Genomic DNA, 26243 nt, shown 5'->3' with positions numbered 1-26243 from the left:
CCGTGCAAGCAGCGCAAGTGCGACTTCTCTGGGCATTCTTCGATGAGAGCGAGCACCTGGTTGAGTAGCTGACAACAAAAGCCTCCCGTCTTTTTTGCATAGACAGCACAGGCGCATTGTCGCTCACACGAAGACACAAGGAAAAGCAGTGGTGTTGAGGACAACGCCGTCACGTGGTAACATTCAGCATTGCCCGTGAGCCGGAGAAATCCATATTTCCTTTGGCAATAGTTTTAAACATTGCCTTTCATTCAAATATAACACGCCGTTCATTTTTAAAATTTTAAACAGCATATTTTCATTTGCTTCATTTGGAATCGTCACTGCCGACATCCATGGGCGCAAATAGCAACAACTTCATATCCTTTTTTTTTTTTCTTTCCTGTGTTCAGGACAATTTTAACATTTCCAGAGTTCTCTGGAGTCACTAACTTTGCCTCTGTCCCAACAGAGAGCGAGCAAAACACCAATCAATCAGGGGAGGGACTACTTGGTATTCACATTTGTAATAATATTAGCTGGGCACTTCTTTAAATTTGAAATTGTTGTCGATATTAACATTTATTAAGTTATTGCAAATATGACCTCTGTATATCACCTCTTGAAAGAGATTGATTTCAGTTGTTAAATTTTGATGATATATTTCTTTGGATTTTACTCAATAACCAAGCAGCATTTTACTTTTGTCTTTCTCTAGTTTATCATTCAGTAATTTGACAATTCATGAAGAAGTTTAATTTCTTACTTTTTTCTAAGTGCACTGACATCTACATTTTAATTATATTCAGCATTTTGAAAAAGATCTGTAAAAATGACAAGAACATTTTAGGAATATCGGTAAGCATTAAGAGAGAAACATGATGGAAAAATCTATCATCTGTATGATGTCAAGCTTAGCCTTAGATTTATTCAATTTTCAACTGTCTCCACAACAATTAAGGCTGTTGCTGTTGTCTTCACATTCCAGTTTATCATTAAGTAGTTTATATTATTACAAACCATTATGTGTTTATTGTTTTGAGTTGCTGTTGGGGGAATCAAGTAGTTTTGTTTTTTTTTTTTTTGAACGGCTGTTATTCTTTTAGGCTTTTTAATGAATTGCACAACAGATTTTACACGTTCTTCAGCGAAGTATCGCTTACTCACACATTCAGTCATGACATTATTGTCATCTGATTGGCTGGCAGATCGAGATGTTTTTCTTAGCACGTTGATTTACAACTTTTACTACCATACAGAATCATCTCAAGACTGCCGCATTGAGCTGTTGCATAGTGTGCATGGTTAGGTATTTGTTTTCTTGAGGGGTTGATCAGCCCAGAAACCTGTCTGATCTAGAAAAGATCTGTGAGGAGGAGTGGACCAAAATCCCTCATGCAGTGTGTGCAAACCTGGTGAACTACTACAGGAAACTTTTGACCTCTGTAATTGCAAACAAAGGGTACTGTACATAATATTAACATTGGTTTTCTCAGGTGTTCAAATACTTATTTGGAGCTGTATCACACAAATAAATTGTTTAAAAAATCATACATTGTGATTTATGGATTTTTTTTTAAGATCATCTCTCTCACAGTGGACATGCAATATAGCAGGGTCTACAAATACTCATTTTCTTCACTGTATTTTGTAGACTACCACACAATTCGTCACTTTAAACTGCTCCCTGTGGACATTGTCATTGCACTGGTCTACAACGGGAACTGCGAATGGGTCAAGGCAATCTGTACAAGCTAAACACAATGTGGAACATTGACACACTTATTTCTTACCTGTTCTAAATTTTACATCTTGCATGACTTTTGTAAGGAATAGTTGCTATAAACACAAATGTGTTGTTCTTGTTGCTTTGTTGTTCTTTGTTCTGAATGTTATACCAGCGCAGCACTGACTGGTGGAGAAAAATTCCTTGTGTGTTTTTACATACTTGGGCAATAATGCTGATTGTGATTCTTAAGTCGAAAAACGAGCTGTGAGTTATGACACAAAGAAAAAGATCCCAGATACAAAATGAGTTTCCTCTGCAAGGTGTCCGGGTATCCCTTAAAAGATAGGGTGAGGAGTTCTGTCATCCGAGAAAGACTGAGAGTCGAGCTGCTGCTCCTCGGCATTGAGAGCGACCAGATAAGGTTGACAGATAAGGGACATCTGATTCGGATGCCTCCCAGACACCTCCCTGGTGGGGTGTTCTGAGCACATCTCACCAGAAAGAGACCCCGGGGACGAACCAGGACACGCTGGAGAGACTACGTCTCTGGGTTGACCTGAGAATGCCTTGGGATCCCCACGGAAGAGCCGGATGAAATGGCTGGGGAAAGAAAAGAAAAGCCTGTGTGTCCCTGCTCAAGCTACTGCCCCTGTGACCTGACCTCAGATAGGTGGTATTGGATAAATGTATAGTCATGCTTTACTGCACAAAATGTTCCATGCCACCCACATAAACAATTCCATGGTCAGTGATGACCACTCAACGTCATTGTAAAAAATTATTTTGGACAGTAATGTAATTAGAAACATAAGGTAAGCTTTACCCAATTTATCAGTATTTCATAGATGTTGATTTAAGATACTCTTTACGGTTTATGAATCTTTGATTTAAATGCACCCAAATAAAGTCGCTACAAATTGTTAAATTACATTTACTGGGGAAATTCTATTTTTGGTGTGTGTCTAGTTGTCAGGTTTACCAATTAGACATTCATTAAACTGGACAAAAAAGGAAGCAAAGACAGTTCAAGTTTGACAACTCGTGAAAAGAGAGGAGAGAAACTGTCTCGTACAATTCACCACTGCACTCTCCTCTCCTCAGCACCTCTATTTAGTTTCAAGACGCCCCTTATTTACACACAGCAAAACATAGCTGGAAACAAAGTGTACTTGTTTGTTCATGTGTGTGTGCATGTGTGTGGAAGATTGCTGAGTACAAGTGTGGTCATCATTTCTTTAACAGGCAGCAGGTGCTCCTGGTTCTAAGAGTTCTGATGATTCGATGTTTTTGTTCTTGCTATCTTCTGCTAGGCGGCTGCCACATTATCTAGAACAGGGCAAAGCATTTTGTTACTGGAAGCAGATTTGTGATAATTATATTCATAATTATTCCTACTGTAGTCCAATATTTTCCTTATGTCAATCTGTGGGGATGAAAACTGAATCCAGCTCACATTTAGCATTCATTGTCAAACAAGTACTGCAAAAGAACTTTTCAGTAAACTGCAAACCAGTCATACTGTACTTTATAACTGTGGAATAGCATTCATACAATTAAATCCCCATTTCCATGGGGAAAAAAAATTACAACATATAATCTGGAATTGTTTTATTTGGTAATAACAGTTTCATAGCACACTTCACTCACTTTTGTTATGCACAGAGAATCCAATGTACATGTACAATGGCATGTATTCACAGTAAAGTGTAAAAAATGATATAAAGTTGGGAATTAGTGCAAACAGCTCTCTCTTATCTCATGGCTCAATCTTTTCTTAAGAGGGACGTATTTTGGAAATTGTATGTTTCTTATTTTCAGCTTTTAGTGACACATCAAAACTGTCACGACCCATCGGAACGGAGGTAGGACCCAAATGCAGGAGTACATTATTCAATGGTCGGGGATCGGAGAGGCAGTCAGGTGCAGCAGCGGGCGTAGAGAGCAGGTCAGCGGGCAGGGAGGAGTTGGTTCACGGGAGAACGGTCAAAGCAGGCAGGAGTATCAAGGGAGTCAGGCTTATGGGGTCGGTCGGAGAACAGGCAAAGGTCGGTACACACAGGTTGACGATCGGGGATACGAGAGTGCTGGAACGGGGCATGAACCTCAACGATCTGGCGGAGGACCAGTCGTCACCGGGTCCTATCAGTTACGGCCGTAATCAGCTGACTAATTGGCTGGCCACGCCCAGCCTGGGCAGGATGCCAGGACCATGACAAAAACCACGAGTGACATACATCAAAGCTTGGCGAAAAAGTAGAGTTAACATTTTTTATTCATCTCCAGCATCCAACCAATAGAGCCTGATGAAGTGCTGACATCACGAGTTGAAATACACACTCACACACACACACACACAACACACACACACACACACACACACACACACACACACACACAAAAGACTTGGCTTAATTTCTTGGGAGGGAGCTTTTGCTTGCCTCCATTGCCAAGTACTCATGTCGGGGATGCTTGATTTAATTTCATGTAAGAGAAGACCCATCATCTTAAAAAAAAGCAGAGGACACCTGTGATCTTCTTTCAACCTGAGATTTGTTTTCAATTTTGAACAAATGCATCTCATTATCATAGAAAAATAAAATGACAGCTGCAATTTTATTATTTCTAGGTCAGCACAAATCATTCATTTTATGCAGTCATTTTAAACTAACAATTACATTGAATAATCAAATGTTGAAATTTCTCCTCAATACAGACCTGTTCTATAAACATCACAAGTGTCACTCAAAATCCCCAATGCTCTATCAGCAAATTCCCTCATCTGTGAAACCATGTCATGTCTACAAAAACAACACAAAACATGAAATGTATTTAAAACAAAAATGCAAGCGCTTGAAAAAAAAGTTGAAAACATCTTGGCTTCGTTTGTTTATGACGGCGATATTGTAAGAAAAAAAACATGCATATCAAACTTTTGTATAACTAAAAAAAAAAAAAAATACATGACAATCCAGTCCTAAACCTAACTTCAAGTGTTTGAAAAAAACTTAAGTAATATAGCATCAGATTTGCCATGCCCTCAAGCGATCAGCGACACCAGGTATTCCCAGTTCAACCACTAATGGTGTATTGTCCCATCAGGAAGGGTTCAGTTCCCACTCAGTTATGGTTTGAATGTTACCGGTAACCTTTATTTGCTCAGTGACTCTCCTTCCTACATTTTGATGTCCCAAAAGTATTTTCAGGCAAATGTTTGTTGTCATACTAAAGTGGCTCCAATTACCGACGACTACAAAAATTCCTTTTGCGTTTTTGACATTCTTGGCAAATAAAGATGATTCTAAGTCTGAGAATGAATCCAGTAGTTGTGTTTTTATGGACGACTTTTTCTTATTCAGAACAACTTCATAGTGTACTCAACCTTTTGCCCAGAAGCAGGTGGAATGAACTTCAGCTCGCTCCAACGCTCAACAGCACAAGTTGTAATGAAAATTGATTTATTATCAGTTGAAATGAGTGTATCTCAATGAGAAGGTTCTACACTGTCTCTCTCAAACTAAGGTGGAAACCCATAATAAAATGCTTTACAGTATGTCAATAGATTGTAGGAAACTCTGTTATGGAAATATTATTTTTTTTGTAAATTTTAGGGACCATCCATCCACTCTTTTTCTATTAAATTATTCTCCTTAGAACCATGAAAAACAAAGACTAACTCAGCTGCCCCTTTGGTGAAAAGCTTTTCACATGAAGTATGATGGATAACCCCAAATTATATATACTATATATTTTTTTATTTAATATCAAAATGGCTTAAGTGGAATTTAAGTGTAACCCCCATGGCCAACCAAATGACACCTGAACAAATTTTCAAGTCTTTGCACATCAGTTCAGCCGCGCATAGGCATAGAGGCTGTTCTTCTTCCACAATTGGCAGCGAGCAGGCGAGTATTTTTTAACAAAAAGTTTGCTGGACAGGAGAGCAGTGCCTGATGGATAAGATGACCACTCATCCACCATTTTACCTGAAAGAGAGATATTTCAACTTTGTCTTCATTAAATAAATATATACGGCCCTATTTTCATGACTGGCATAAATCCACAACAGCAGGTGGCGCAACCGTCTGCCAGCGGCGGGTTGGACCAGTGTGGGTAAATTTGCAGATAAGCACACCCTGGCGGACCCGAGTAGATGGGAGGCAATGCAATGTATGTGTCTACTGCCCTTGCATTCCCTTTAAATGTGGTGAATTGGCATTCTTGCATGGACACATGGATGCTGTGTGTAAGAGGACATTGCATAATTGCAGAAATCTGCACATGAGTGGAGCTTTGTCACGGCTTTGGCCATGGTGTGGCAGGGGCAATATTCTTATTACATACACAATGAGTTGGTGATGAACGCTGGCAAAATTAATTTAACCTCAGACTGCAGTATCTGTCTGCCTGTGCCCCGTTCAGATTCACCAAAGTCGTGTCACACCAGTGGTCACCCATGCGACTGGACTTAGACACAGTCAAATTACTGTGCCAGAACAAGAATTTTGGACCAAATTGGCCTGTGAAATTGGAAAACAGGCAAACCCGCATTGGCACGAAAACCAAGATTTGCTGGTATATGTGTCCTATTGCAGATGTGCTTTAGAACGCTTCATGTCTACAACTACCTGCCTGTCTCAAACTTTGGTGGCAAACCAGAATAAAATGCTCTAAGATATCATGGGTAAATAAATTTCATGGAAATACATGTTTTTTATTCACATTTTAGCAACCATACATTCACCCGTTTTCTATACGATTTATCCTACTTAAGAGTGACGAAAAGCTGAAGCCTAACCCAGCTGACTTTTGGGTAAAGGGTATATATGGTATACCCTTGACTTGTCAACAGTCAATAACAGGGTACAGGTAAACAAGCAACAATTAAAACTCACATACAAACTTAACAGAAATGTAGAACCTCCAATTAAACTTAGCAGGTATGTATGTTTATTGAATGTGTGAGGTTGGCATGGCAGCATGCCACAGAAAGGCCAGAGTCAAGATTTAATTCCACAGGCTGATGTGCTAAACAACATTTTGAAATTTGGATCTGGGGCTGAAAAGGTTGAGGTAATCCTAAATTGGATGTTTTATTGTTTTAGCAACCTGTTTAAAAGTGTAAGACATTCAACACATCTGAATGTTTTTTGTCTATAAGTGCCTTGTAGCAACCATCTCAGAGTGTACTTTGCTTTTTGCTTGAAGTCAGATGGGATTGGCTATAACACTGTGGAGAAAATGGATGCCCATTCTCCACTGACTGGTTGCTGTTAACAGATAAAAATATAGCAACATGTCTGAAGTGTAAAATAAATAGAACAGTATATTCCCTTCATAGAAAGTTTTTAAACCCATGGCCAGGAAAAGGCCGGCTGAACAGCTTTTCAAAAGTCTTTGGAGATGTCAAATGAATGCCAACGTATGATCAGTTTATCCACGCATAGGCGAATAGGCCGTTCTCTTTCCACAACTGGCAGCGAGCAGATGAGTATTGCTTGAAAACTAAAAGCTTGTTGGACAGAAGGGCAGTGGCTGATGGGTAAGATGACCACTCATTCACCATCTTACCTGGAAGAGACACATGTTAACAATATTTCCCAGTCTCCAAGAAATAATACTCGGACAGTATTATCTACACTCTATTTCCAAATCAATATTTCTATAATGCTCCATGAAAGGTTCCAATTGTATATTCTCTTGCCCTTCTTTTCAAGAGTGTTATGGTAATGGTAAGATACTCTACACCATGAATAATGTGATACTGGATTAATCACACAAAACAATGACAAAGAACAATACAGTTACCTGTTTTGGCAAAGTACACGAGATGTTGTCTTAGCAGATCCTGGAAACTTTTGTCCTGATCGGAGAGTGGTTCTGACAAAAGGAACTCCAGTCCGCCAAAGAAAGCCATGATATCCAAGCAGTGGAAAGAGAAGCGGCTGTCAAACGGCATCAGAGAACTTGTGGTGTTGACTGGTCTAGAAGGTGTATGTGTCACCACATAGCGATACACGGGACTCTGAAGGGCAGCTGCAGAAACAGATATTCATCTCACCGGTCATGCAAGGCAAGAATCCTACACCAAAATGGCCGTTATTAAATGATACACAGACCCATAAAATGATAGTCTTGACAGAGGTCACTTTATCATGATAAATTACGCACGCCAGAGAATACCCATTTCATAAACACACCCAAAACTATTACAATTATAATTGTGATAATAATGTGATTATACTTTGTGACAATGGACGCATACTGGCTTTTTAAATTTAAATGATGATTCAAAAGATAATTTGTTAATAAACTAATTCAAAGACACAGAATATGCAGTCAAATGTATAAAGTGGAGGACTTTCGGACTTTGTATTCTGTGCTTTACTCTTTGACATAAATGTGTCTTTATTCTGGGAAAATTTAAATGTTTAAAAGTAGTTCACAGGCCAAGACCTTCCCAAAGTTTGATCAAAAATGTCGTCATGACTACAGTAATCCCACATTTATGGTAGGGGTTGAATCCCAGGAAGTTCCCGCAATAGACGAAATCCACGATGTAGCAACCAATCAATTAATTTTATATTATATGCTATGTATTTGTTAACTTCATGCTTACATTGGTCAACAACAAATTTATTGTCTTAGATTACTTTTTTGCTGATTTAGGACAATTCTCAGGTGATGAATCCAAATATCACATTAGTGTTGCTCAATCATGTCAATTTTTTAAACGATAATCATGTTTTTGTTTCCATGTATGAGATTCATGCCCTGAATTTTGCACAATGACAACATTTGATGTAGTGGTATTCCATTTATAGTCAGCAAAGTTTGTAATATTTGATTAATAATTTGGCATAAAAACCTGACCTGAACAAGATAAACAGATATAATTTTCAGAGTCAGTGATGGTAAACTGTCCTAACTAAGTTGAAAAAACATATCCAATGTACTATTATTTTTTTGGGGGGGGTAAACAAGTGTGATCAACAATCAGTCGGAGGTGAAGATACAGTGCCGAGTCAAACTATTTGGCCCCCTTAAAATTTTCAACCTTTCATCACATAAAATATTTTTTTTTGTCAAGAATCAAAAACAGGTGGGGCACAATTGTGAAGTAGAATGAAATTTATTGGATATCTTATACTTTTATAACAAATAAAAATCTGAAAAGTGGGGCGTGGAATATTATTCAGTCCCTTTACTTTCAGTGCAGCAAAATCACTCCAGAAGTTCAGTGAGGAGCTCTAAACGATCCAATGCTGACTGATAAACAGAATCCACCTGTATGTAATCAAGTCTCTGCATAAATGAAGCTGCTCTTTGATATTCTCAGGGTTCTGTTTAAAATGCAGAGAGCATCATGAAGACCAAGGAACACATCTGGCAGGTCCGAGATACTGTTGTGGAGAAGTTTAAAGGCGGATTTGGATACAAAAAGATTTTCCAAGCTTTAAACATCTCAAGGAGCACTGTGCAAGCGATCATATTGGAATGGAAGGAGTATAAATCTACCAAGTCCCGGCCGTCCCTATAAACTTTCATCTCAAACAAGGACAAGACTGATCAGACATGCAGCCAACTTGCTTGCATGATCAGACATGCAGCCAAGAGGCCCATGATCACTCATGATGAACTGCAGAGTTCTACACCTGAGGTGGGAGAGTCTGTCCATAGGACAGCCATCAGTCGTACACAGCACAAATCTATCCTTTATGGAAGAGTGTCAAGAAGAAAGCCATTTCTCAAAAATATCCATAAAAATTCTCATTTTTAAGTTTGCCACAAGTCACCTGGGAGACACACCAAACATGTGGAAGAAGGTGCTCTGGTCAGATGAAACAACAATCGAACATTTTGGTAACAACGCAAAACGACATGTTTGGTATAAAAGCAACACAACTCATCACCCTGAACACACCATCCCCACTGTCAAAAATGTTGGTGGCAGCCTCATGGTTTGGACCCGTTTTCTTCAGCAGGGAGAGGAAGACGGTTCAAATTGATGGGAAGATGAATGGAGTCAAATACAGGACCATTCTGGAAGAAAACCTGTTGGAGTCTGAAAAAGACCTGAGACTGGGACGGAGATCTATCTTCCAACAGGAGAATGATCCAAAACATAAAGCCAAATCTACAGTGGAGTGGTTCACAAATAAACGTATCCAGGTGTTAGAACGGCCAAGTCAAAGTCCAGACCTGAATTCAATCAAGAATCTGTGGGCAGAGTTGAAGACTGCTGTTCACAAACGCTCTCCATCCAACCTCACTGAGCTCGAGATGTTTTGCAAGGAAGAGTGGGCAAGAATTTCAGTCTCTCCATGTGCAAAACTGATTGAGACATACCCCAAGTGACTTGGAGCTGTGCAAAAGGTGGCGCTACAAAGTATTAATGCAAGGGAGCCGAATAATATTGCACGCACAACTTTTCAGGTTTTTATTTGTTAAAAAAGTTTAAAATATCCAATAAATGTCATTCCATTTCATGATTGTGTCCCACTTGTTGTTGATTCTTGAAAAACATTTTTATTTTATATCTTTATGTTTGAAGCCTGAAATGTGGCGAAAGGTTGAAAAGTTATAGGGGGTTGAATACTTTCATAAGGCATTGCATTTTTGGAGTTGACAACAGTGCCTCACGTAGCACCTCTACAGAGCTTGTGCGTAGCTTGGTGTGGACACATCAAAAAAGGTTGCTGCACAGGGAACTCATCTCTCGTGATTAGCCCATTTAATCACATGATGACGTCCCTCCCGGCTCCACTTACCACCCATGCCGCCACTTTCTCGATCAATTTTGCAGGAAAACTAAACATCTCCTCTGGTCATTCAGGTCCTTTTTTCAAAATGACATGGTTCCATGGTCACTCTTGTTGTTGGTTTGTTCCTTGTTCCGGAAAGTAGAAATGGCTACCGTAAATAACCATAATGTGGAAACCCCACCCTGTGGCAATCTAGACAAAGCCTGGCATAGCAAATCCTATGTCTTAGAGAAGAACTGCAGTACATTTTCAAAAGTGCATGTGTGGGTTGCACTCGAGTATGAACACAAACTATGCAGAGGAGACCCGCAGTGACGGTGCGGTCACCGAACACGCAAGTATAAAGAAGCCTTTCATCAGCACAGCACTTAGCTGTTTCTGGGCATGTTGGTACAACTAGCTGTTTTCTCAGTCTCTAAATACACCCATACACATGATGTTAAATTCGAGTGCAGCTGGACAAAGATAATTGTGTCAGAATATTGTGGGAACGAAAGGCAGTATTTTTCCTTTTGTTTTCTTTTCTGTCCCACACCAATATCACGAGGGTGTTTCTTTGGTGCACTTCATGAAGGGGTAACAACTCGTGACGAATCGTACCTTTTCTCGTCTTTACAAAGAGGTTTTTTTTTCTCCTAAAAACCCACAAAGACAAGATTGTTTCCTCACTTTTTCTGTCAGAAATAGATTTGCCAAAACATAACGCAAAATCCACCAATTCAAGCAAATCATTCGCGATACAAGGAAACTCTGCACCATTCATTTCTTGACTTAACAGTGGTGGTTATGTGAACTCATCTCTGAATCAAGCATGTTTCTGCATTTTTAGATGGCCTTAATATTTATGGTTTTAAGTTTCATTTGAAGAGCAACTTTTAAGGAGGAGAATTTACCTGAAGCCCTCTGGGCTAGATCGTTGTTGGGGCATGTCACCCTGATGTCAGAAACCATGGTTGTGTATGCTCTCTCTGGACACCGGTCTGTGGTGGGGCAGGGGTCGGAGGACCGATAAAGCTCCAATGCCGCATTTGGAAGATTCTCACTAAAGGACTTTAGTTTCTCTGAAAGGAGACATGTAATACATGTAAAAAAAATGAAATAAAAAAAGCTACAACAGTTACTACTCAAATTGAGCTATGGAAACAAAAGAAAGCGCTCAACAAATAGTAAAAGATAAGGCTTTAGTGTGTACTTTTCTGATAATCTGCGATTCACAACAAAAGTGGTGGGAAAAAGTATGCGTCCCCTTGTCAAATTGCAAACATTTTTGCCATCCCTTCTCCTTTAACCCTTTCTGAGCAGGTGTTGCAAATTTGCAACAGGTTTAATATAATCTAAAATTTTAAATCCAGAGTAAGTCCAGAGTATCATTTTCTGAAAATATCTGATTTTTCTCTCTGCAAAATTTTATTTGATCCAGAGAGGGTTAAATGGCTGTGATTTCTGGAGGTTTTATTTTATATTATCTTTCTCACAGTGGACGTGCACCTGTGATGAAAATGTCAACCCCCTCCATGATTTCTAAGTGAGAGAACATCCAATATAGCAGGGTGTTCAAATACCTATTTTCTTTACTTTATGTATTGTAAAAAAAGAAAAAGAAAAATCTTCAAATGAATCAGAGTATAATAGGACATATAGTTTGAAAATGAAATGTGAAAATTTGTCCTTCCAGTCTTTCATTGATAGGAGCCTCAAGCTGCATAGTGACAACTTGGCAGGTCATCAATAGCGATACCGCTGCCACTTTCACTAATGCTGCAAAATCATTAAAAATGTATATTGTTAACACCTAACAAAGGGATGCAGAGGAGATATAAACACATAAAGTCAATTATAATTGTCTATTTACAGGATCATTAGCAACGTCAAGTGACACAACACAGCAATTACTATTAAAATAACACGTTGCATGCTGGGACACTCTCCTGACGCTATGCAGGGACGACGTTGTAAAAACACGGTGACTTGTTATCAGAGGTGGTCTATGGCAGAGATGTTTCTCATTAATGAAAGATTTATATTACTGGATAGACAGTCTATGCGCACATTATGAATTGACAGAGTACTTTTCTTGATTTCTGGGGTCAACTTTGAGGGTGCGCATTATACCTAAGAGTCCATTATCCACGTGAAATTACGATAATGACAGCATACTCAAGATATCAAGCTGCTCTGTGGGTGTAGGTACCTGTCACAAACCACTTGTAGTCACCCCATGTCCACATAGAGATATTTTCTGCTGGCGGACTGCAGAGGAAACAATAGTTGTATCACCGCAACAAGAGACAAATGCTGAACCTAAACAAGAGTTAACTTCACCTGAAGTCTGCTTCCTGCTCTGTTGTCCCAATGACAAATGGAACATCATTGTAGGCTCCTTTCATTTCCCACAACTCAAAAGGTGCCGCTTCAAGTACATACCCGTCCACCACTGCAACAGGGCCACAGAAGTGCCCCCTGGTTGGAAGGTCAGTCAGCTCATCAGCACCCCAAGAGGGGTACTGCTGCCATGGGATAGCCTGTCAAAACAGTGAGTAGTACATTAGTATTTTTACAGGCTTAAAAAGTAATTGGATCTGGTCATTTGTGACTGGATGTAAACTGACTTTCGCATTTTGAATTTTAGTCCATAATGTCCGACCACAAAGAGATTTACAAATGTCCAGTCATCCACTTACAGTCGATGCAGACATAAAATATTACATTATTTTACTTATTTTTCATTCATTCAGCTTCCTTTCCACTTATCTTCAATAGGGTCGCAGGTGTTCTGGAGTCTACTAGACTACACCTTGAAGTGCTCGCAGCTTATTCGACTTAAGTTACTTCTACTTTTTCAAACATTTAAAATAAACAAGTAGACCACATTATTTAATGACAGATACAAAAGCCATGGTACTTTGAAATTCTCTTTAAAAAAAAAAATCACCAAATTTCTGTCACCTGCTAAGTTTAGAAAATAATACAACAAAAATTCTACCTGCAATATCTGTTTAATCGAGAGACTTCGAAGGCATGGAAGGTCTTTGCAACCTGTGTTTTTCAGGAAGAGCAGATTGTCTGACTCAGCCTGTTCCAGTGTGGCATTATATACATATGAACCACTCATATCCACTGCCCTATGGAAGAGACCCTTTGCAAGAGGTGACATCATCAAGGTCCACACAGAGGTTCCACCTTACAGAAAAGAAAAATATGTCAGAACAGTAAGCCTTCATTCAGTTGTTGTTTTTTCAAAAGGGTTTGTTTATGATGCTGCAACTGCTCTGATACTAGGGGTACTCAAGATGGTCAACATCACACACAATAATACTGTATTCCCCTGACAATAATGAGTCTCCTCACCAAACAAAATCTGGTGTGATACCTACACTGGCATGTGAGGGGAAGCTTGGTGCAGCCAGACTGACAGAAAATGCAAAGATGAAGAATAGAAGAAAACTACGGTCACTTATCTGGTGACTACATTATACGGGACAGCTCGGTTAACATTCCGTTTCAAGTGACTATCAGTCTGCTGATCTTAGAGATGAAAGTGGACTTTCGTGAAAATCCCCGAAAATACAAACGCGAGTGTATATATATATATATATATATATATATATATATATATACACACATATATATATATACAAATACGCACATACACGCACACACACAGTCACTCACATTTGAAAAATGTACGGATGTGGTCAGTCATGCTTGCAGATAAAGTTGCGGGTGTGATTAGGGAAATCCTTAAAATAACTTACTGGATTAATATAACTGTAAATTAAAAATAAAATAAACAAATACATAACTAAAATAGAAAACACAAATTTAAAACTCAGAAATGATCATTTCAACTGATATTAGTAGAACATGATATAAAACGGTATTTAAAATGTTTCATCAATAAAAATTCTTGATATGACAAACTTTATCTGAAGAAAAGTTAAATGCACTGGCCTGTCAAGGAATAAACACGAAGGGTCTATACTCACAATGTTTTGAAGATGTTGCAATTTAGTTCAACATAATCGGCGTTCATGGCACACTAGCGATTCATTGGAACAAATGTCTAAAATCTTGACGTATTGTTGTGGGTGGGGCGGCCACGCACCACGGGACTGCCGTGAATAGATAGGAGGCTGGCTTGCTAGAACGCGCCTTTATGTGCATACGCTGGACGTATTGGCCATACCTGAATCAAGTGACGAGGTTTGTTTTTTTTACTCTGTCACACTGCCTCGCGATCGATGCAAGAGCATCCCTGGTGTAACTGAATTTCCTTTGACATGACTCATATGTTAATGACTTTCGACGTAAATGCGCTTGCATTACGTGAACCAGTTCTGAACATGTGCTTTCGTACATGCTCAGTACGGTTAACTTGCATTTCCTGTTTCTGGTTAAATACCGGTTGTTTTGGAGCACGCTTGTTTAGTTAACAACGTTGAAATAAACACGTAAATTAATGTCAAGACCACACAAAATAAGTGACGTCTTGAGAGAATGCGAGGGGAGGTGATACTGTTACTAGTGTTAGTGCCTCAACATGGCTACGCCCGTGAAAGCAAAACAACGAACTCAAACACGTTCGTTCAATGTTGTCAACTAATATCCGGATTAATTTCAGGCAATTTTCCCTCAATTTTCCAGAGCAATTTTCATGAAAATTTAAAAATCCGTAATTCCGGGAAAATCTGGAGGACTTTCATCACTGTGATCTGCTGACCTCTGTAGCCAGCATTTTCCATTGTAAACTATTGAGCATGTTCGGCATTTAAGATTGCCCTCATGGTGGTGGGCGCAGTGGAGGCAGAGGCACGTCCTGAGTCAGGGAGGCATTCAACATGGGAGGCAGTGGTCCAGTGCCCATGCCCCTTCCCTTTGCGACTGGTCGGGGTGCTTCGGTTGGGCTGGTGACCAGCCTGGGTCCTGGGGATTAGGCGGCGTCCCTCTGGTTGGGAACCCCACTGTACGGGCTCGCTGGCTTGCTGCTCCGCACTCCGTGGGTGGACCGAGCCGAGTCCGCCCTTCCTTTTATGTACCAGCTCAGCTATTCCGAACACCAGTTGACTAACATGCATGTGATATCGTGTTCATTCACTGAGACCATTTTACATGCACAAAGACTGATGGGATCAGGCCCCTTAGGTCCACCAGAAAGCAACCCAGTGGATGGGACCCATCCCACATGGAGGGACCCAGGGCGGTCCGATGGCCCCACCGAAATGCCCTGCCAACTGGTCACCAGGTGAGGGGCGTAGGGGACTCAATGCCCCTCCACCCCTGAGTGGTGTGGTGCATTAAAATCTGGAGAGGCCAGTGGGCTGGGGGTGGGAGGTGCGGTGCAGGGGGCTGCCGGCACCATTGCCTAACAGTCATAAACCCTGACCCACCGTCTCCCAGAAATGAGTGTATGTGGTGCGATAAAAATAATGGAATGAGTGTGTTTGATGCATTTAAAATCCAAAGGAGCAGACATGGCGTTGAGGGAGGGCACATGGACTGAGAAAAAAGAGAAAAGCAGAGACATGCATTTAGTTTGTTCTTACGCTCAAAATTAAACAATGTAACGAATTCCCAAAAAACCCTGGTAGACATGGTGGAGCATGGCCAGATTAACTAAATTTGCTGACGAGGATAAAGGTGCAGATCAATGATAAAAACCTTTGCCATAGCAGCATGCTTGGGATAAGCAATTTTCCAAGCCGGAGATCCACCAGACGTGACAGACCAGATAAGACTAGAGTGGAATATTATTGTTATGTCGGATGAACACATGTAAGATTTTTCAGCCTTGGTGGAAAGCTGTGCTCTTTGTAATCTGTTTGTAATTAGGAATCTTTCACATACTATTTAATTAAGCTCTTACATTATAATGACAAAAGTATTTGCTCAACCATTGAAATTTGGAATCGGGTGTTCCAGTCATTTCTATGGTTACAGGTGTAATACAAGTCATGGAGATTGGTTTTACAAAAATTCGTGAAAGAATGGGTTACTCTCAGGAGCGACAAATTAAGTTGTGAAATGTCTTTGCTCCTATATATTCCACTGGCAGCTGTATTATAAGAACATGGAAATGTTTGGGTGGGGAAGCAACTCAGCCGCAAAGTGGTAAGCCACAAAAACTGACAGCAGGGTCAGCGGACATAGTACAAAGAAGTCACCAACGTTTTGCCAATTCAATCGCTACAGACCACCAAATTTCATACGGCCTTTAGATTAGCTCAATGCACAGAGAGCTCCATTGAATGGGTTTCCACGGCCGAACAGCTTCATCAAAGCCATCCATCACCAAATACAACGGGAAGTATAGGAATCCAGTTGTGTCAAGCACACCATCACTGGACTCTAGAGCAGTGGAGATGGGTTCTCTGGAGTGACGAATGACACTTCTAAATTTGGCAATCTGATGTACTAGTCTGTGTATGGTGCTGGCCAATAAAATGGTTCTTGTCTGAATGCATTGTGTCAAGTGTAAAGTTTGATGGAGGAGGGATTATGGTGTGGGGTTGAGTTTCCAGAGCTGTGCTTGGCCCGTTAGTTCCAGTGAAAGAAACTCTGATTGCTCCAGCATCCCAAGAAATTTTGGATAATTTCATCCTCCCAACAGGGCCTCTTCCTTTTCCAACAGGACTGTGTACCAGTGCACCGAGCAAAATCCATAAAGACATGAATGACAGTCTGGTATGGATGAACTTGGTTGGCCTGCACAGAGTCCTGATCTCAACTTGATAGAACACCTTTGGAATGAATTACAATGGAGACTTTGAGAGAGTGTTTTGTCAAATTTGCTCTCAAAATGTCAGGAAAAAATGCAGTTAAGCAAAAATATCTGGATGAACACAGGACTTTCAACACAAGGGGTGGAGGAAGGAGGGGAACCACGTTTTCACATTAAGATAGATAGGTTTGGATTATATTCATTTTAATAAATAAATAATTGGGAAGCTTGATTTTGCATTCACTTGAGATGTCTTTGTTAGTTATTAAAATTGACCTGATGATCTGAAACACTTGATGAAATGTGATAAATGTGCTACACAAAAACAAAAAATGTCTGAAATTAGGAAAGGGCAAAGTATATTTCAAGACACTGTGCATCTTTTTTGGGTCAATAAATCAATAAGACTGATCAATGAAAAATAAATCAAAATGTATTGTTTTCATACCTGAACTCTGCCCAAAGATGGTAACTTTTCCAGGATCTCCTCCAAAAATGTGGATGTTTCTTTGTACCCACTTTAATGCAGCAATCTGGTCCATGAAGCCATAATTCCCTATTGAGAAAGATTCTGATTGATTCTTTCCAGTTTTCCGTTTTTCAAGTCAGAAATAAAAATTATTTTGAACTAAATTAAGCTGTTCCTTTAAAGCGGAAAGTGAATCAGACAAGTGGTTCCCTGTCAAGACCATACACAAGTGCATATTTAGTATGTTTTGAATGTAAAATGCCTGGGAATTACATTGCTTCTTTAATCCAACACAATGTAAAATAGTGACGTGTGAGATTTAAAGCTTTCTGACAATCTTTCCAACTGTGTGCATATACAGTGAAGAAAAAAAGTATTTGAACACCCTGCTATAATATCATTTCTCCCACTTAGACATCATGGAGGGGTCTGAAATTTTCATCGTAGGTGCATATCAACTGTGAGACAGATAATCTAAAAACAATATAACAATTAACAATATATTTCTGCGATACAGCTGCAAATAAGTATTTGAACACCTAAGAAAACCAATGTTAATTAGTACAGAAGCCTTTTTTTGCAATTACAGAGGTTAAACGTTTGCTGTAGTTGTTCACCAGGTTTGCACATGCACATACAGTGAAAATTTCAAGCCCCTCCATGATTTCTAAATGGGAGAACTTGCAATATTGCAGGGTGTTCAAATACTATTTTGTTCACTGTAATCAGAAACCGATACTTTGTATAAAATAAACAAAACTGACCTGAAGTGTTTTTGAGAGAACCTTCCCTTAGTATCTCCAGAGCCATGAAGCCAAATGCATTTAGTCTGTAGTTGAAGCTGACGTACACTATCCCAGTTTCTGCTGCAAGCTTCTCTGTGGGTGAGTACCCTTGCTCTCCACCACTGAACATGTGTAGGTAGCCTCCATGGATCCAGACCATGACAGGCAGCTTTGAGTTGGTCTTGAGGGTTGGTGTCCACACGTTGATAAACAGGCAGTCCTCTTGCCCCATCAGCTTGCCTGAACTTGACAACGGTTGCACTTGAGGACACATGCTGCGGAAGTGGCCCGCATCCGTGACCTCCTCCCGACAGACTGGGTCACCGGGAGGTGCCCAACGCAGGTTACCAATGGGTGGAGCAGCATATGGCATGCCCTTAAAGGAGTAGGCCCCATTTTTCTGAAAAGTGAAAATCACATTTACAGAATGGCATTTGTATCATCTGTTGAGGATATTTTGGCAGAGGAAAGATACCAGAATTGCCTTTATTGTAAATTACAATTACAACTCCACAACGTCTGTTTGATGTACAGTAATAAGCATTTGAACACCCTGCTATTTTGCAAGTTCTCACACTTAGAAATCATGGAGGGGTCTGAAATTTTCAAAGTAGGTGCATGTCCACTGTGCGAGGGATAATCTAAAAAGAAAAATCCAGAAACCACAATGTATGATTTTTAATGATTTATCTGTGTGATACAGCTGTAAGTAAGTATTGGAACACCTGAGAAAACTAATGTTAATATTTGGTACAGTAGCCTTTGTTTGCAATTACAGAGGTCAAACGTTTCCTGTAGTTGTTCACCAGGTTTGCACACACTGCAGGAGGGATTTTCGCCTACTCCACACAGATCTTCTCTAGATCAGACAGGTTTCTGGGCTATCGCTGAGAAACATGGAGTTTCAGCTCCCTCCAAAGATTTTCTATTGCGTTTAGGTCTGGAGACTGGCTAGATCACGCCAGAACCTTGATATGCTTCTTACGGAGCCACTCCTTAGTTTTCCTGCCTGTGTGCTTCGTGTCATTGTCATGTTGAAAGATCCAGCCACGACCCATCTTCAATGCTCTGACTGAGGGAAAGAGGTTCTTCCCCAAAATCTCAAAATACATGGCCGTGGTCATCCTCTCGTTAATACAGTGCAGTCGTCCTGTCCCATGTGCAGAAAAACACCCCCAAAGCATGATGCTACCACCCCCACGCTTCACAGTAGGGATGGTGTTCCCTGGATGGAACTCATCATTTGTCTTCCTCCAAACACAGTGAGTGTAATTATGACCAATAAATTCCATCTTGGTCTCATCTGACCACAAAATTTTCTCCCATGACTCCTCTGTATCATCCGAATGGTCATTGGCAAACTTAAGACGGGCCTTGACATGGGCTGGTTGAAGCAGGGGATTTCAAACCATGACGTCTTAGTGTATTACCAACAGTCACCTTGGAAACGGTGGTTCCAGCTCTTTTCAGGTCATTGACCAAGTCCTGTCATGTAGTCATGGGCTGATTCTTCACCTTTCTCAGGATCACTAAGACCCCACGAGTTGATATCTTGCATGGGCTTCACTCCGATTGAGATTGATCATCATGTTTAGATTCTTCTATTTTCTAATGATTGCTCCAACAGTGGACCTTTTTTCACCAAGCTGCTTGGCAATTTATCCGTAGCGCCTTCCAGCCATGTGGAGTTGTACAAATTTGTCTCTGGTGTCATTAGACAGGTCTTTAGTCTTGGTCATGTTACAAGTTTGAGTCTGATTACAAGGGGTGGACAGGTGTCTTTATGCAGCTAACGCAGCACAGGTGCATCTCATTCAGGATAATACAACGTAATTCACTGCCTTCCCTTAAAGCAGGTTTCAGTTGGTCCTCTTCCCAAAGATCAATCATCTCCAACTCAGCCGTAACCTTATCTGTGACCCATGGAACTTTCCAGCAATCCATCAGCATTAAAAAGGGTTGTAGAAGAATGTAAGCTGTGGCCTTTTCAGTTGTAGATCAAGGAACTGGGCCACAGAGCTTTCTTGGAGGTTTTCAAACAGTGTTGCATATCTGGTTCGTTGCTTATTCAGGCCAGCAGGGGATGTTCCCCCTGGCTTTTAGAAGGGTGGGAAAATGCATTAAATCTCTCTTTGGAATATGTGCCTTAAACAACTTCAGTGTGTTGCAAACGCAAACACACTTTGCAGCAGGTGAGGCAGCATTTTAAGCTTACACTGCAAGGTTAGGTTCAGTCTGTCTAAGTGACACTGCGCATTGACCAAAAAGGCCAAATCCATAATCCACATGAGGTCCCAAAGCTCGGGATAGTTCTTATCTTCCTTTCATGAACATTTTCATGATATGGGAAAACTGAAAGAAACGAAAGAGTAACTGGCCTTTTGATAGCCACCTCATAGTATAGCGCAACAACAGATCATATGGAAGTACTTAGCCCAGTTTAGCGATGAGATTCTTGAATTGCCGGTGGTTGAGGGAAAGTGTGGGGAGGTAGTTGACAATTTCCATCACAGGTTTCCTGATTTTGTCCAAATTCAATGATTTAGACATGAGTTGCTCCCTGTGGATGATGGAGTAGAAATTCCAAATCTCTGAAAATGTTTGGTCACTTTGCACAGCCCCACAAGCCCGTTCACAGATCCAATCCTGGATGGCACTGCATCCATAGCAGTTTGTTTTTATATGGGCAAATTTGCTTTTGCAAACACAGCCATCATTGCTTCTTTCACGTTTGTTCATGTCAAAATATCAAGGAGTTCTTCTTAGATCAAATAATCCTTAACATGACAGTAAAATACTCACATGCTTGAAGGTCACAGTGTAACTGTGATTCAGTAGCTGTGTTAAAGGTCCATTTTCTGTGTTCAGCAGTGTGGTATAGATGTCTGATAGCATTCATTTTAGTTTGTCGCTTTCAGGAGACAAGATTTCAATGATATCACAGACCCTTTTTTTAAATGAACAATCTTTTATTGTGTGGTTTTTGGATTTATGCAATGTTCAAAGCCAGTTGATACGATGCAAGACTTACGAGTATCTAAGTGGTTTGTAAATTTTGTGAAAAACTAACTTCTTTTCTGCTTGACTATTCAAAATTCCTGGTTGAAGTTGGGATGGCGCGAACCTGACATGGCGGTGATGATTTGAAGCTCTGAAATGCGCTAATGACGCCTGACATATCTGTCAGAATGGCTTGCCATTATCCATCCATCCATTCTCTGAGCATCTTATCCTCACAAGGGTCGCAGGACTGCTGGAGCCTATCCAAGCTATCTGTGGGCAGGAGGTAGGGTACATACACCCTTAACTAGTTTCCAGACAATTACAGGACATATATAAACAACCATTCGCACCTATGGGTAAATTAGTCTTATATTAATGCGCCATGCATGTTTGGGGGGTTTAGGAGGATACTGGAGTACCCCGGGAAAACCTACGCAGACACGGGGAGAACATGCACACTCTACACAGGCAGGCCAGGGATTTGAGCCCTGGTCCTCAGAACTCTGAGGCAAATGCTCTACCTTGTCTTCCACCATGCTGCCAGTTTATCATTCTGTTAAACCAAAAATAAATAAATAAACCACCCATTCTGAAAAATATTTTATGTTGATCTTCAGATTTTTGTTTGGCTGGGCATTTGTACCCTTCCATTGTGAGAATGAACCTTTCATGAATTGATCACAAAAATGAGCTTCCTCCTCCTGGGAAACTGAGGTATTTTCATTTCATGCACATACATGTTTGATGAAAACACTGTATGAAACTAAAGTGAAGCAAACATGCACATTGAAAAAACGGGAACACAAACGTCAATATGAACGTAAAAGGTGCGTATAACTGGCCAAAGAGCGGGTTGGCCAGGTCTGACATAGGGCAATATTAGCCCTAATTTATCATCATAATTGAAAAAGCATGAATCTTTTGAGGTATATGCTGTAATCTCGCTCTTTGCCACTCACACACAAACACACACATACACGTCAACTGCGGTTGTAGTGCAAGTAAGTACCATAAAATACAATAAAAAGTCATTGAATAAAGCAAATAATGTTTCTGTAAGGATTTATGCATGTGCTGTTGATTTTATGGCACTTGAAATGGTTGCAGGTGTGTTGAGTCTCATTTAACATGAGTGTGAATGTGATAAGTTAATTCTGAATATAACCACATGGCAGTGATTAGTGAGTGTGTGCAATTGTGTAAGCATATGATTCAAATTCTAGGTCATCGTAATGGCAGCAAAAGCTTTAAATTGAGTTAAGAGTACTTAAGTGTAATTTGTGTTACTGTACAGAACAAAAAACAGGCAATTGTACAGAGGACAATAGACTTTTTATATCCAGTGTAGCTGAGTTCTTGTTTTTGCAATCTCTGCCTGGTGAGGCTATTGTGCTGTTTAACAGATGGAAATAAAATAGTACTACAGCACTTCCTTGAGCTGAATTTCATTTAATTTCATTTTTTAATAAAACAACAAGCACTTGTTACTTAAAAAAATATTGTATTTCTGATTTAGATTAAGTTATAATGTACAGGAATATCAGAATTTGCACATTCATATTTTTTTTTTCATGTTTCTGCCTTGATTTTTTTCCAATCAGAAGTTACCAGTCCTTTTTTCCCACTGACTACTTTCTCACTTATCCTGGAGGACTGCTTTTTACTTTTACTTGAATCATATTATTTAAAGTTACAGTACTCTTTCAAGAATCCAATATTGGGCTACTCTGCCCACCTTTTATTTGAGTTTTCAATTCCTCAAATTAGTGTAGCACATTGGAACCCACCCAGGGAGACACGGTATGTTATCACTCGCAGACACCCGGCAGATGACGCTTCTTCACTCCACTCTGTAGTGAACTATGTCTCAATTGCTGTTAGGCTATTTCGGGTTATTTTTTTTACTTTAACTACTGTGACTCACAGATGTTGGGTGTCGAAAGGACTCCAGATGAAAGGGTGAATGTAAGCTGTTTGTGTCTTGCTATTTGCCTTCTGAAGCACTTTGTGTTGCTTTTTAAATATGAAAGGTGCAATACAAATAGAGGTTTTGATTTATTCATTGATTGATACTGTACATGATAGAAAGGTTAAGAGGACAGATCAACCATTTTTCATTCACATTAATAGTTCCATTAATAATCATCAAATATTTTAAACTCACATATCTTCCTCTGTATTCGCCACAGTCAGTGGTCACTTGGACAAGGCCAGGTGGGAGTGTCTGGGCTACATAGCCCAGGTAAGTAGCCAGAACAAGGAGGGCGAGGACCCCAAGGCAGATGAGCAAAATGCAGCGCCTGGAGAGCACCAGGAAGGGGCTGATGTAGTGTCTGTGTCGAACATACCGCATCTCGTCTTCATCCTCCTCTTGCACCAGGTAACGGTACTCTGTCCTTTCTGGGACCTCATATGCATCGTCACTCATCTTCTATATTGGAGGAGAGACAAAAAACAAAAGTGTACAATGTTATATTCCATATAACATGTACTATGGCTTACAATGGCTTCATAAAGTTGGATGTGTGCATTGCTATCGTGAATTTAGTAACATGGCTTGCATATATCTTTTAAAGTACCATGGTTTTTGAACACCTTCCAAGATATGACAGTACCTTGGGAAATGTCCAGTTCCACTCTTATTGGTTCAGAGATTTAAAAAAAAAGTTAATCCTAATTAATACAACTTTCAACATTGGCAATGAGAACAGTCAAAATAATAATAATTACAGTGCTCCTTTTGTATTAAACTTGATCTAATTCAGACATAAATCAAGAGCTGCTTATCCTCACACGGAACGCGGGAGTGCTGGAGCCTACCTCAGCTACCTTTGGGCAACAGGCAGGGTACACCGTGAATTGATTGACAGTCAATTACAGGGGACATATTGACAGACAACAGTTCCGCTCACAATCACACCTAAAAGCAATTTAGAGTCTTCAATTAATGTTGCATGTTTTAGGGATGTGGGAGGAAAACAGTGCCTGGAGAAAACCCACGAGGGCATGGGGAGAACATGAAAACTCCACACAGGCGGGGCTGGGATCGAACCCAGGTCCTCAGAACTGTGAGCCCAACGTTTTCATAGCTGCTCCACCAATGCCTCCAGAAAGTAAAACAAATAAATCCATCCATTTTCTTCACCGCTTATCCTCACGAGGATCAAGGGGAGTGCTGGAGCCTATCCCAGCTGTCAACAGGCATGAGGCGGGGTATACCCTGAACAGGTTGCCAGCCAATCGCAGGGCACATAGAGACAAACAGCCGCACTCACAATCACACCTAGGGGCAATTTAGTGTCCAATTAATGTTGCATGTTTTTGGAATGTGGGAGGAAACCAGAGTGCCCGCAGAAAATCCAAGCAGGCACGGGAAGAACATGCAAACTCCACACCGGCGGGTCTGGGATTGAACCCGGAACCTCAGAACTGTGAGGCCAATGCTTTACCATCTGAGGCACCATGCCACCCACTAAAACAAATAAATAAAGATAAAATAATGTACATTAAAACAAACGAACACAAAAACAAACTATTGCAACAGGATGAAAAAATCTGGAAGGAATGGAAAATCTAGAATTTTTGTTAATGTTGGGGAAATGTGAGTATTTTATAGTGACAAAATCAATGCAGGTGAAAACTGTACTTTGTGTAATGTGGAAATGTGAGAAATCCAGAAAATATTTTGTAGTTGTCATGGTTTGAATAGTGAACAAAATGCTAAACCAGGATGGAATAGGACGTAGTCACTTGTTTTGTGGTTAAGTAATTAAAAACAAACAACATGATTACAAATGGGACACAAACTATTAGCACCAGTGTCTACTTGTCTGAAGAGAGGTTACATGTCTGTGAAATTCCTTTGAAACTAGCTACATGTACTCAACAAACTGCATTCTTGAAAAGGAAGTGGTGTATTCATTCTATGCTGCCAAACAGATTGTGCGACATCCTTTTATAGCTCTGTTCAGCACATGGACAACTTCCTGTAGGACTAAAAATAAAAGTGCAAACTAAGTAAGGATGAACCAAAATTTTGGATTATTGTTATCGTGTGAAAATTACGTTTTAGTTGTTTGTGATACGTCATACAAACACTACTGCAAAGATTTCCGGAAGCTTGAAATCGATAACGTTGTTGTGCGTTTCATAATTACTACGCCATATCATATATAGAAAAACATACAGATGCAAATTAGGAAGAATGTACTGGACGTGATTCAAAAGACCGATGTATGTGTGAGAAATACAAAAATGCGTGATCTGGCGCGCAGTTTCTGCACCTATTGTCAAATACTTCTAGGTGAAAATATATGGCGTAAAAGATACAACTAACGTGTCCAGTAGATATCGGAGGATATAATGTGTGCGGCGAGCGAGACACGGAAACTCATGTTTATGAAGTCGCGGCTTCATATCGTAAGCGTAAACATGGAGATCTCTCTAAAACTGGTTCATGAGAAGAGGAAGAAAAACAAATGAATCTTTTCTTTTGGCTTACCGTGTGCTGAAAAAGACAGTACAAACTCTAGTAAACTCCAAATAAATACTCGGTCAGACAAGCCTCCACTTGAAGAGAAAAGTCAAACCATTGTCTAAATCTGTTTGCACTCTCAGATGCCAATGAACGCAGTGCAAGTGCCAATTTTAAAATAAAACCTAATCAAACTAAATAAACAGTGATGCCTTTGTCAAATAAAGGATGGATAAAGTACGTCACGACAAAAACAATCCTCCCTGTTATTACGCAACCGTTCACTTCTGAAAGACAGGCTACTTGATGAATGCAGGATACAAA

At 40.1% G+C, this 26243-nt stretch overlaps 1 protein-coding gene across 3 annotated transcripts; it reads right to left on the bottom strand.

The window, feature by feature from the left end:
- Positions 1–4302: 4302 nt before the first annotated feature.
- si:ch211-71n6.4 (para-nitrobenzyl esterase) lies at positions 4303–26243 on the bottom strand. 3 transcript variants are annotated; one of them, XM_061815628.1, is made up of 10 exons: positions 25947–26241; positions 23610–23876; positions 18422–18842; positions 17637–17744; positions 13454–13650; positions 12793–12992; positions 12662–12720; positions 11364–11531; positions 7514–7741; positions 4303–5691 (listed from the first exon to the last, which is right to left on the bottom strand). In XM_061815628.1, exons 2-10 carry the CDS (start codon positions 23871–23873, stop codon positions 5552–5554), a joined length of 1785 nt encoding a protein of 594 aa, XP_061671612.1. In that variant the 5' UTR covers positions 23874–23876; positions 25947–26241; the 3' UTR covers positions 4303–5551. The 3 variants fall into 3 exon arrangements, 2 of the variants coding, with proteins under 2 accessions (XP_061671612.1, XP_061671611.1); XM_061815627.1 differs by lacking the exon at positions 4303–5691 and adding an exon at positions 6395–7276 and having other exon boundaries at positions 25947–26236; XR_009794357.1 differs by lacking the exon at positions 4303–5691 and adding an exon at positions 10477–10595 and having other exon boundaries at positions 7604–7741; positions 25947–26243.

Source organism: Syngnathoides biaculeatus, chromosome 3 (assembly GCF_019802595.1).
Source record: "Syngnathoides biaculeatus isolate LvHL_M chromosome 3, ASM1980259v1, whole genome shotgun sequence".
NCBI lineage: Eukaryota > Metazoa > Chordata > Actinopteri > Syngnathiformes > Syngnathidae > Syngnathoides > Syngnathoides biaculeatus.
This window is presented reverse-complemented; position numbering and strand designations above follow the sequence as displayed.

What these genes read in the sequence shown, in the direction of transcription:
- si:ch211-71n6.4 (XM_061815627.1), bottom strand. Translation starts at nt 23,873, where the DNA reads ATGAGTGACGATGCATATGAGGTCCCAGAAAGGACAGAGTACCGTTAC. An exon ending in GCGAATACAGAGGAAGATAT is followed by an intron (nt 18,843 to 23,609) that starts GTGAGTTTAAAA and finishes TTCACTTTTCAG; the next exon opens with AAAAATGGGGCCTACTCCTT. An exon ending in CGATTAAACAGATATTGCAG is followed by an intron (nt 12,993 to 13,453) that starts GTAGAATTTTTG and finishes CTGTTTTGACAG; the next exon opens with GCTATCCCATGGCAGCAGTA.